The 12,657-nt window shown below is 56.7% G+C and overlaps 1 protein-coding gene across 3 annotated transcripts in view; it reads left to right on the forward strand.

Moving 5' to 3' along the window:
* Nucleotides 1-12,657, forward strand: part of GRM4 (glutamate metabotropic receptor 4) — a 100,784-nt gene that overhangs the window by 61,979 nt on the left and 26,148 nt on the right. For 2 of the 3 annotated variants that reach the window (XM_057699493.1, XM_057699496.1), the window contains exons 3-5: nucleotides 818-953; nucleotides 3,977-4,131; nucleotides 6,260-6,400. In XM_057699493.1, coding sequence (XP_057555476.1) covers nucleotides 818-953; nucleotides 3,977-4,131; nucleotides 6,260-6,400 — 432 coding nt within the window. The remainder of the gene's footprint in view (nucleotides 1-817; nucleotides 954-3,976; nucleotides 4,132-6,259; nucleotides 6,401-12,657) is intronic. The other variant, XM_057699497.1, reaches the window with a different exon arrangement.

The raw sequence follows: 12,657 nt of genomic DNA on the forward strand, positions 1-12,657 counted from the left end.
CCTGGGGTATCAAGGCACCCTGGCAGGTCGGGGTGGGAGCTGGAGAGCCTTCCACACTGAGCGGCCTGTGAGTGCCTGGAAGGGCACCTGGGAAGACCTGCATGAGGACTGTAGCTGGATTTGCAGCATTGCTGCCGAGGGTGTGCAGGCACGAGTCAGTAGCCACGCGCACTGCTCTCACCAAGGGGCCTGTTGATGAGCACGGGTCCCGGAACAAGAGCCCTGGTAGGTGTGTGTGGATGTGGGTGCCAGAGGCACTAATGGCCCAGGCTGGACAGATTGCTCTCATTCTCAGATTTGCTCCTGAAAAAAGCCTTATGAGGTGGCTACATTGAAAAGAACCAATAAGTTTACTGAGCGCTTACTATGTACTAGATATTATTGTATTTATATGCGTGAACTCAGCTTTATAATAACCCTGTGAAACAGGCAGTATCATTATCTTCACTTTGTAGCTGATGTATTTGAGGCACAGAGAGGTTCAGTAACCAGCCTGAGATCGCACAGGGTGAGTAGCAGAGCTGAGGTTTGAACCCAGGCAGTCTAGGTTTAAGTATGATGCTGCGTTGCCTCCTGCTAACAACCTATTTTATTTATGAAAACTGAGGCACAGAGAACCTAAGTGACACGTTCAGGGTCACCAAACTTGTGAGTGGTGGCGCCAAAATTCCCACTGTGGCTATTCTGACTGTACAGCCCATGCCCGGAGATGAGGACCTGGGAAAGAGTCAGGCTAGGGGACCGTGAGCAGCCCCCGGGAGTGTGGGTTGGGGGAGAGACTCTGTCCACCCCAGGCTGACCGGTGCCCTTCTCGCAGGGGGCGTGTGCATCGCCCAGTCGGTCAAGATACCACGGGAGCCCAAGCCCGGGGAGTTTGACAAGATCATCCGGCGCCTCCTGGAGACCTCGAACGCCAGGGCAGTCATCATCTTTGCCAACGAGGACGACATTAGGTGAGGACAGGCGGCAGTGGGGCAGGGCTTGGGAGCCGGGGATCCCTGCTGGAGACCTTCCTAGGAAAGAAAGCCTGATGCACCCTGGGGTCCAGAGAGATGGGGTGGGTCAGTGAGTGGGTGGTGGGGAGACCCTTCTGGCTGGGGCACAGGCTAATGGGTCCCCTTTCCCTTCCCCCTCCCTGTTTCCTGCATCTATTCTACCAACTGTGGATGGTAAGCAGGTACTTTTACAGAGGGGCTAAGGCCATGGGCTTGGGGTCAGAGCACCTAGGTTCTGTTCCTCCTCTCTCTCCTACTAGCTGTGTGACCTCAGGCAAGTTTCTCAACCTCTCTGGGCCTCTTTTCTGCCTGTTTTTTTTTTTAAAGGAGCTAATGATGCCTGCTTGATAGTGTTGTTTGAGCACTGAATGCAGGCATGTGTATAAGGGACTTAGAGCAGAGCCTGGCATGTGGTTGGTTGGCCACCTCTTAGCCCCTCCCTTCTTTCTTCAGTGAGCTCAGAGTAGTGGGAAGAGGCCTGCGCTGTGGTTCTAGTCCTGATATGCACACACACTCACTGTGGGCAGTGTCGTCCCCTCTGTGGTCCTCAGTCTCCACACCTGCAGAGTGCGGGCAGGTGGACTCCCGGTGCCGGAACTATGCAGTGCAGAAACCCTGGACCAGCTCGCCTCTCTGTACATCTGCCCTGGGTCCTGATTCATAGGTCAGAAACTCAGGTGCCCTTAAAATGTGACCCCTGAGCACCCCTCCTAACCCACTTCCCTTCTTCCTGCCTTTTCTCTCACTAGTACCTCTCTGAGGCTGGATGTTAGGGCCAAGAAGGGCCGGCCTCCTTGATTCCCTAGCCTGAGTGGGAGACATAGCCCCTGCTGAGTCTGTTGGCAGAGGAGACGTGGTTCTCCCCAGGCCTCCTCCCTCAGATAGCTAGCCTGAGCTGGGAGAGCCCGCCGCGCCCTCTGGCCGACCTGCCCACCTGCCCAGCCCAGCCTGCCCGGTCTGCCCCACCCCCGTGCATCCCCCTCCCCATTGCTCACCAGCATCCACTCTGGGTCCCATTCTTTCCCACACGCTTTCCCACTTGTGAAGACCCCATCCTGGACTCCTGAGTGGCAGCAAAACAGATTCCCCCCCAGGAGACATTGTTAGGTCCCTGCAGGGAATGAGGGGGACGTTCTAGAAGGTCATTAAGGCCTCAAAAGCCACAAGGACCAGCCCTAACAGGTGTTTCTCAGCCAGTGAAGGACCAGGGCATGGGAGACGTCAGGGTCCATCTGGCACCTCCGAGCTGAAAACAGAGGCTGCGCCTGCCCCCCTCAAAGCTTTCAGGTCCCCTGAGTTGTGGCTCTGGACGTTCCTGGTGCCACAGATCAGCCAGCAACTGGGGCAGGAGGGGCTTCTCCTGAGCTCGTTCCCTCTCTCCAGTCACCAGTCCCTGCCCTCCGTCCCCACTGCCCCCTCAAAGCCCAGCACTGCTCAGGCCCCACCCACTCCAGGCCTCCTGCGGGGCCCACACGCTGGGAGGCGGGGAGGACGGTGGTGAAGGCGCTGGGCCACCTGTCCCAGAGAAGAGCCCCTGGGGGAGAGGGGGCGGGGCCTGAGACTGACTCCCTGAGCAGCTGAGCAGGGTGGGGTGTGTGTGGGAGGGGGGCGCGTTTCTGGAAATCCACATGCCTTTTCAGAAGCAAACAGAAGTAAAAATAAACCCAGGTGACTTTGCAGAGATGGAGGCTTGGGAGCTCTGGTCATCTGGCCGGCCGGACACGGGCGGGTATTAATAGGGCTGCGGTGTGGGTTCTGAGAGCAGCCTCACCTGCAGTCAGTGGGCCCTGCGAGGGCAGAGGCAGCTCTGGGGGTCTGGGAACGTCGAGAGTCAGGAGACGATGGAGGAGGGCAGGTGTGGGCCCCCGGCCCAGGAAACATGTTTCTCCCTGGCAGCCCCAGGTGGTCCTGCCCCAGCTGGTCACCTCCTACGCAGGCCCAGCGGCCACCCCAAGCCCTGGCGTCTGCCCTGGCCTTGTCTATGGGAAGGGCCTGGCCTCTCACTTGCTGTGTGATCTTGAGCAAGTTGCTAGTCTCCTCTCTGCTCCGGTCTCTCCCCGTGGAAGGAGGTGTGCTGTGGGAATTCTGCCCAGTCCTATCTGATTTTTCTCCTCCTGGAAGATGACTTTGAGGGGCCACTTAGTTCCAGCATCTCTTAAGCACTGACTGAGCACCTCCTGTGGGCTTGGCCCTCTGCTGGGCTACAGGGCCGCTGACTTGACTAGCACCACTGTCACCGTGGGCCTGGGTAGGGGTGAGCCCCTGGCTGCCCGTACCCTTTCATCCATCCAGGAGGGTGTGCGGAGCAGCTCTTTGAAGCGCCTGGACTTTTGGCACAGAAAGAGGTGTAGTGCAGAGGGGCAAGGGTGTAGGTGTAGGGGTGTGTTTGTGTGTGTCTGTGGGTGTGTGTGTGAGAGAGAGAGAGGGAGAGAAAGAGAGAGAGACACAGAGAGAGACAGTGGCTATAACTGTGAGAAGGCGCTAAGGGATGTGGGTCTGGGCTTAGGACCAGGGTGGCATGAACCTGAGAGGACAGAGCCTGGGCAGATGTGGTTCTGGGGACCTGAGTCAGACATGGGGCAGGTCTACACTGAGGGAAACAGATGTGGTCTTTGCAGGGACAGTGGTAGCCCTAGGTGACAGGAGTGGGTCTGGGGAAGCACACCAGGCCTGTAGGCAGGCATGGGCCCAGGGGACAGGCAAGGGCTAGGGGTACAGTATGGGTGAGAGGGGTAGCTGTGGGCCTACAGGCAGGTGTGGGCCGGGGCAGCAGGGAACCGTGGGCCGGGGGTACAGCATGGGTACTAGGGCAGCTATGGGCCCTGGGCTCAGGTGGCTCCGGATGGCGGATCCAGGCACGGGCTGTGAGGGGGACAGGTGTGGGCCTGGGGGGAAGGGCTCCGCCGAGGGCAGGTGTGGCCAGGGTGGCGGCAGCCGCGTGGGCAGACACGGCTGGGCTGGGCTGGTGCGTGTTCCCACAGGCGTGTGCTGGAGGCGGCCCGGAAGGCCAACCAGACCGGCCACTTCTTCTGGATGGGCTCGGACAGCTGGGGCTCCAAGATCGCCCCTGTGCTGCACCTGGAGGAGGTGGCCGAGGGCGCCGTCACTGTCCTCCCCAAGAGGATGTCCGTGCGAGGTAGGCCTGGCAGCCTGGACGGCGCGCCCGCCGCCCTTGCCTGGCACCGCCCACCACTGCTGTCAGCGTCGCCCCCGTGGATCCTTCTTATCGTCCCCCCACGCCCTTCCTCTCCCGCTCCTCGTCTTCCCGCAGCCTGTCTTTCCTCTTTCTTGGCTCACAGCTTATTTGTGCTTGGATTCTGGGCTAGGAGGCCTTTCTGGCCGCACTTAACCGAGCAGAGTTCAAATCCAGATTCAGGACCTTTCTTCCTCCCGTCTCAGATATCTGTGGGTGTGGGGGGTGTTGACAAGTACAGGAGCCTCACTTATCAAGGACTCACCTTCATCCCCATATACTCTCATCCCCTCTCCCATCTGCGACAGAAGAGGTGAGACCCCTGCCCTGCCTGGAGCGAGTCCTGTGTCAGAAGGGGGCCGGGCACTGCCAGCAGGCTACAAGAAGAGGGTGCCATGCCAGGGGCAGGGGGCTCCCTGCAGAGCCCGCCGGGGCGCGGGGGTGGGGTTGGGCCCACCCTGCCTGGCATCCTTTCCTCTTGGGGCAGAACCCAGTCACCCTGGGCAGGAACAGATTGCTCTGGCTGGAACCTCGCTGTGAGTGGGGCGTGAAGTTCCTATTAATGGCCCAGTTTGGCAGGGACTTCACTGTCCTCCCCATGGGGGAGGCAGGCTCCCAGGGCCTTCTCCCTTGTTCTTGCTCCGGTCAATAGAATGCAGCATTGATGGAGCTTGAAAGGCCTGCAGACATCTACCTCCACCAAACTTTCCAAGAGACTGAGGCCTGAGCAGGGGAGGGACGTGGGTCACACTGCTGTGTCCTCTATTCACCCTGAGGCAGAGGGAGCATAGGCTGCAGAATTTTCCATACCACACACCCCTCTCAGCCTCAAGCCATAATAAACACAAAATAACAATAACTATAGCTCTTGGTACCCATAAATGCCAGGCCCCTTACAGACATCTCATTCAGTCTCCCCTGCAACCCCACTAGAAACTTTTAACCACATTTAGTAGGTGAATACATTTAAGGATCAGAGAGATTTAGTGACATATAGTGGCAGTAGGTGACATATACTTGCTATTAAGTGGCAGAACTAGGATCTGAACCTAGGACTTGCCAGACAAATCCCTTTTCTCTCTGGGACATTAGAGAAGCCTTTAGAGCAGTGGTTCTCACCTGGGGTGATTTTGACCCCCAAGGGATGTTTGGCAATGTCTGGAGACATTTTTGGTTGTCATGATTAGGGAGTGATGCTTCTGACATCTAGTGGGTAGAGGCCAGGGATGCTGCTCGATACCCTGAAATGCACGGGATAGTACCCCCACCCCCACCCCCCACCGTGGTCCTAGCGAAGGATGATCAGGCCCAGTGTCAGCAGGGTCAAGGTTGAGAAACTCTGCTCTAGGCCAGTGGCCCACCGCTGCCAGCACCTCGCTGACAGCTCCGACAGCCAGACAACTGTGCACATGACACAGAACGATCATGATGTATATAGAAGGGACACTGGTAGGAGAGAGAAGGCGTTAGTCACCCATCAGCCTGCCTACCCTGGGACGGGGTTTTCTAGGTTTAGAGCAGACTTGGTAAGACCCTCGGAGCAGCTGGAGAAGGCGGCTGCCTCTATCAGTGATGGGGACGTTCCGGACTTGAAGGAGGAAGATCCAGCTCCCCATCTATCTGTGTGACCTGGCTCATTCCCTACACTCTCTGGTCCCGGCTCCTCTTCATAACCGGAGAGCTCAGGTGCTCCGGGATTGGGCGCCTGTACCCACCCCCCACCCAGCCTCTCTGCTCTAAGCTCAGGACCGCCAGGTGGTTCCTTCTCAAAGAGGCTCCATATTAGCATTTTGGTGGTTAAGAAGCAGCGGAAACACCCTCATCCTGTACTTCTTCCATAAAGGAAGCAGTTGTAAGATTACACAGGCTCCCCCTGGAATTTAATACTGCTCTTTTCATTGTGAAGGAAATAAAATGCTCCACATTTTGTTTTTTCCGGCTGGGCCCTGGATCAGAAGATGTGCTCTTCCCTTCCGCCTCCCCCTGCCTGGGCCACGTCTAAGCTGTAGGAAGGGCTGGGGGCGGGTGGAGAAGGGAGGTGCGAGGTCCTGACATCCTGGTTCCCTGCCAGGCTTCGACCGCTACTTCTCCAGCCGCACGCTGGACAACAACCGGCGCAACATCTGGTTTGCTGAGTTCTGGGAGGACAACTTCCATTGCAAGCTGAGCCGCCACGCGCTCAAGAAAGGCAGCCATGTCAAGAAGTGCACCAGTGAGCACGCGCGTGGGGCGGGTCGTGGGACTGAGCCTCAGGGGGCGGGGCCAGGGTGAGCTCTGAGTGGGTGGGGCTATGGGGTAGAGGCCGAGAGCGTCCAGTGGGGTGGGCGGCGGCAATGGGACACCGCAGGGGTAGGCGAGTCCAGGGGCCTGCGGTGGTGGCGCCTGGGGGCGGAGTTGGGCGCCAGGAGGGGCGGAGCCCAAAGGTGCTGGGGCCAGAAGGGGCGGGGCCGGGACCGACTCCAGGTCTGACACCAGGGCCTTGCAGGAGGGTGGGCTTAGGGTAGCAGAAACCCCCGTGATCTCTCAGACCACCAGCCAGCACGCTGCGGAGTAGGGGAAGGAGCTCCTGGGTCTGGGCAGAGGTGCCGTCTGACTGCCATCTTGGGCTTCATCTGGACGTCCCGAGGGCAAGCCCACAGAACTGACTGAGCACAGATGCCCCATGAATCCTGACGCTCACCTGAGCACTTTACAGAAACCATCTCTAACCCCTCCAGGTTCCCACAACCACTCAACAGACACCAGTTTGACTCCCAGTGCCTGGCCCTTTTCTAAGCACCATGGATATAGCAGTGAATGAAAGAGCCAAAAAGCTCTTGGAGTTTTGTTCTAATGGGGAGACAGACAATAAACTGTAGACTATGTCAAAAGGAAAATGTGCAGTAGAAACAAAATGGATAAGAAAGAGGATGTAACGTTTCAGCAGTCCTGAAAAGGACAGGAATGAGCCACGGGAGGATGGGACGATGGGTCTGTTTTACAGATTGGAAAACAGAGGCTCAGAGAAGGTAAGTAAAGGGACCTGAGTTCTCACAGATGGAAGGTGGTGGAGCAGGCTGTGGATCCAGGTGTGAGCTCTAGGCCCTCAGCCCTTTGCGGTAGCCATCTTGGCATGTCCACCTTTGATACAGTTGGATGTGGGTCCTTGTGCGCTCTTGGTCTGGGTAGCTCTGTAGCAGGACCTGGCATCAGGGACACTGGGAGGGCTCTGTGTACCCCTCAAACCTGAGTGGTGGCCATGCAAGGATGATGAACTCCTCTTACATCCTCCTGGACTGACAGGTGCAGCTTGGGTGGAGGGCCAGATGAGCAGGGGCCACTGGACCAGCCACAGGGACATGCTGCGTGGAATCGCTGGCAGTTGGGGGCAGGGCGGGGGGTCCACTAGGACCAGGGGAGGAGGGAGCATGATGAGGTGGGTGGGCTGGTGTGGAGCACGCTGACCTCTGGTGGTCAGGGCAATCGTGGCTACTTAGGCGTGTGGGTGTCCCCTGGGGACACAGGCAAACTCCTGGGGGTGTAGGCGGCAGTGTGTACACACCTTTGTGTGTGTGACTGTGTGTGTACATGAGTGTCTAAAAGAGAAGGTATATATGTGCGTGTCTGTCTTGCGCAGGCTGCGTTCTTGGGTGAGTTAATAAGCACGAACACCACTCTTTACCATGCATTTACTATGTTCCAGACACTGTGACAACATCATCTCATTTCCCACTCACAGTCCTAGGGGCTCTGGTGACCGCCATGTTGTAGAGACCGTGGAGAGTCAGAGAGGTCAAGCAGCTTGCCCAAGGCTACACAGTAAATGCCTTCATGAGGCAGTAATCACAACAGAGGTGTAAGCAGTACAGACCTGCCTGGGCATGGCAGGCTGAGCTGTCACGGGTGGGCGCATCCTGTTCATTTCTCTTTTCCTGGCGTAATTATTGAGAACATCCCCTTTTAGTCTCAAAAGTGCCCGAGTGGGGATAGAAAATTGTATGTTCACCCTGTTTATAGGTCACCAGACCTTGCTTGGAGATGGGGATGAGTGAGACTGAAAGTGGAGGCAACATGGATAAGGGGGCGTATTGGCTGCTGTGTCTGGCCGCCAAGGGCAAGGGACTTTCTGGAGTCTACTCTTGGTCTAGGAGGGGCAGGCAGGGAGAAGGCCTTGGTCAACCCCTGTAGGCTCTTTCCAGACTCCCAGTTCTCATTGGGAGTCCCCAAGCTGCTGGTCTGGTGAACTGGGGGCAGAGGGGGCACCCCTCTCGCCACCCTCAGCGAGGTGTGTGGGTTGTCAGAGCCAGTGGGGAAGGAGGGCTTGAGCAGGATTCAGAAGCGTGTAGAGCCTCACTGTGAGCCTGAGGCCAGCTTCGCCCTCTCAGGGCCTTAGCTTTCTCATCTGAGAAATGGGATTGATGGTGAGCCAGCCCAGAGGGTGTCTGTGGATGCAGGTGAGAAAGCGGATTGGAGGAACTTAGTGAACTGTAGGAGGGTGGCGCTTAAGCCTGGCTGTGCATCAGAATCACCTGGAGCTTTTAGCGCTCTACCAGGGCCCCACCCCCACCCCCAATAAGCAGAACCTCAGGGGTGGATTGTTTTTCAAGCCCTCCCAGTGGGTTTTATATGTATTTAGGGCTGCATGAGCAGCTTTGTTCACATCACATCACCTGGGGATCTTTTCAAACGCCAATGCCTGGCTTCCAGCCCCAGACATTCTGATGGACTTGGTCCTGGGTACCACTTGGGCACCAAAAGGTGCCCCTGGTGGTTTACTGTGCAGCCAAGTATGGAAACTACTGCCTCAGAAGGAGAGGTGGGTGATAGGAGGGACGGTGTGCACCCCAGGCAGGGGGGACGGCATGAGCAAAGCAGCAGAGTCCGGAATGAACACGGGGTAGCAAGGGAAAACAGAAGGACAGCATATTCCAGCTGACCTGGATCCTTCTCGTTGCATCTGAAGCCCCAGCAGAGACTGGTAAGGGTCCTTGGGTGGCCTCACATCAGGCACAGTGAGCCCATCCATCTGTGGGTGAGGTGAGGGGCTAGGGAGCTGCTGGCAATGTTTGTGGGACCTGAGACCCATCCTAGGGGAAGGGGAGGCGGCTCTGGCTTCTCGAGGCCCTGCCCAGGTTTGAGCCCAGCTGATCCCTTAGGCCAGGAGGGCTGGGGGGACACCCATGGAATACAGGCTCTGGACAGGGCACCTGTTAATGTGTCAGGGTCTGGGTCTGACTCTGCCTCCTCCCTGCTGTGTGACCTTGGACATGTTATTTAACCTCTCTGAGTCTCAGAGAAGGCAGGGAAGTCACCACCCATCTCAACGGGTTGTTGGGAGGATTGGTGATGTGTTTGAAGAGTATGAAGAAGCTGGCTGAAAAAGGATGTGTATGATAAGTGCTGATAGAATGGTGGTGGTTGTTGATAGAGAGGGAAGGGGAGAGGTGGGGATTACATGCAGTTGGGTAATTTAACAGCTCAAGTCTGTTGTACGGATTCTGTCAGCTGTAGGGTCCCTGGTGGGGAGGACACCATTCTGAGGGTGGGCGATACAGGCTGTCACAAGTATTGCACCCATTTTACAGAAGAAGACACTGAGGTGGTTGGTGAACATTGCAGTGCTAGAGTATTGGCAGAGCTAGATTCATACCCAGGCAGCCTGGCTCTCCAGTTGGTGCCCTACCTACCTCTCCCACTTCCTTCTCTCCCACGCCCCCAGCCCCCCTCTAGTTTGCCCTAAACCAGCCCTGTATTCTCCACCTGCCTCACTCTTTCTCCCGAGCCTAGCTTCTTGCTCACTTCTTCCAAGATGCCTGCCCATCCACGCTGGGTGGGCCCACTTTGGTCCCCTCGATGCTAACGGTTTCGATAGCCGGCCTCTGCCCATCTCAGTCCCTCAGGCCCCGTCTGTCCTGCCCATGATCTCAGCATGAGTGAGTGCCACTCCTGTGTTCCCTTGCTCTTTGCTCTGCCAGGTTCATGCCTTCCCGCCCCAGGGCAATGGACCCGTCACCAGGCCTTCCTAGAGGGTGGAAAGGACCTTCTCATGCTGGGGTCTTACACTTGGGAAGATCTGATCCATCCTTCGAGGATGTCTTAAGTTGAATTCCCCTTGGGAATTCCCTGGCAGTCTAGTGGTTAGGACTCTGCGCTTTCACTGCTGAGGGCTTGGGTTCAACCCCTGGTTGGGGAGCTAGGATCTCACAAACTGTGCCTCAAGGCCAAGAAAAAAAAGCTGAATTCCCCTCGAGAGAAGGATTTGAGAGCCAATGGTTTCTTTGGGAGGGGATCCCAGGAAAGCTTGGTAGGGGAGGGAAGGCAGCCATAAGGGGTGTGATACCAAGCAGGTTACCTCTATGCACAACTGCATTTTATGCCCCCGGGGGCTCTGGGGACAGAAAGGAGCACGCCTAGCAGTCATCCCACTGGAGGTGTGAGGGAGCTGGGGTGTGTGTACACCAAATCCCGTCAATCATTGCTGGCTGTTCCCGGAGGGTGTTAATTCTTCAGCACCTCCAGCTGCCAAATGCAAAGAAGGCTTCTGTGGCCAGAGAGTCTCAGAAGAGTGGCAGATGTTGGCAGCTGGAGACTGGGCTGGTGTGTCTCAAAGTGGCAAGGGGTCGTGGACACCCATTCTTTCTCAAATACACAACTGTGAGAGTCCACCCAAGCTGGGTGTGAATCCTAATGCTGCCACTGCCTAGATGTGTGACCTTGGACAGGTCACCTCTTGAGGCCTCAGTTTCCTTATCTGTAAGATGAGAATCCTATACCCACTTCCATCCCGCAGAGCCCTGTCTCTAGCAGAGTTGCCTCTCTCATGGTTTCCCGGAGAAGGCATGGAGGTGATCTGCAGGAAGCCCTCGAAGATGGCCCGCGGGCTGCCCCACACCTGAGTGAGATAGGGCTCACTGAGCAGGGTATCTCTGTAGCTGTCAATGCCTGCGGGAGGACAGTGCCTGCCTCCCACCTCCTCTCCCAGCTGCCTCCCCGGGAGCCCTCAGAGCAGGGCTTGGGAATTAAAGCTGTAAACAAGGCAGATGTGGCATCCATCTTTTTGACAGCACTGCCAGCCAGGTGATGGCTGAGTGGAGGAAGGCCTGGTTTATGAGGAGATAGGAGAAATTTACTGCCTGCTGCTCCCAGGGGCTGGGAGCTCTGAGAGGGAGGGCGGCCGTGTGGCAGCTGGGGACGTGTGGGGAGATGCTGGTCACCCAGCCTGTGCTAGCAGCAATAGCAAGAGTCATAACAGCTGATATTTGTATAGTGTTTATTATGTGTCAAGCTCTGTCCTAGTGTTTTGCATTTACTCTTCACAGCAACCCATTTTACAGATAAGGAAACTGCGGCACAGAGGGGTTAAAGACTTTCCCAAGGTGATACAGGTAGTAAATGGCAGAGCTGGGATTTGAACCCTGGCCATCTGGCTCCAGGGATGTCCTGCCTCAGGCCAGCTGATGTCCCAACCCCAGGGCCCTCCTGGCTATTCCAGCCTGGCTTTGAAGGCTCTTTTCCACCTCCACATTGCTAAATGAACGTGGGGAAAGGAAGGAAGACCCACATTTGGGATTACCTACTATGTGCCAGGCTGTGCCACTCATTAGGGGAACTCACATGTGCTCAAGCCGTCAGCCACGTGGTGGCCACAGGGGTCCTGAGCCCTTGCCTTCAGTGCTGTTTCTTACTTGTTCAGCTGGTATTTACTCAGAGGCTGACTGTGTCCCCAGCCCTTTTCTGGGCTCTGAGGGGGACAGACCTGCCCCACAGAGCTCCCCCTGCATGTGGGAGACGATGTGGCCTTGCAGACAAGGTGGTACATGATGGTGTGGTCCCAGTAGTCAGAGCCTAGGGCCATGAGAGAGCCTAATCGTGAGACCAGAGAGGACAGGTCCAGGAGGCCTCCTGGAGAGTGCTGGGAGACCAGAGATGTTGCATTTTTAAATCAGGTCAGAAGTCCTCACTGGGAAGGTGACTGGGAAAGAGCATGCCAGGCAGAGGGCACAGCATGTGCAAAGGCCCTGAGGTAGGCTCAGGCCTGGCAGGTCTGGGGAACAGTGAGGAGGCCCATGTGGTTGGAGCAGAGAGAGCAACAGGTAGGAGATGAGGTCCAAGAGGTGGGGTGGGGTGGCACAGGTCATGTGGGCCTTGTTGGCAATTTGGAAGGATTTAACCTTTTAATACCGAATGAGACAAAGCCATGGCAGGATTTGAAAAAGGATTAATGTGATCAGATTTATGTTGTAATGGCTCACTCTGGCGCCTCCAGGAGCAGAGATGGGGGCAAGGGCAGAGCCGGAGATCAGTTAGGGGCCGGGGCTATAGTCTAGGAGGGAGGTGATGGGAACTGAGAGCATGTGGTGGCCATGGAGATGGTGAGAAGGGGTCTGATTCTTTATCAACTTTGCAGTGTGACCACAGAGTTTGTTAAAGGATTTGAGGTGAGAGAAAGATGGCAGAAAATCAAGGATGACTCTAAGGTTCTTGGCTGTG

The sequence above is a fragment of the Hippopotamus amphibius genome, chromosome 11, assembly GCF_030028045.1.
Source record: "Hippopotamus amphibius kiboko isolate mHipAmp2 chromosome 11, mHipAmp2.hap2, whole genome shotgun sequence".
NCBI classification, from domain to species: domain Eukaryota; kingdom Metazoa; phylum Chordata; class Mammalia; order Artiodactyla; family Hippopotamidae; genus Hippopotamus; species Hippopotamus amphibius.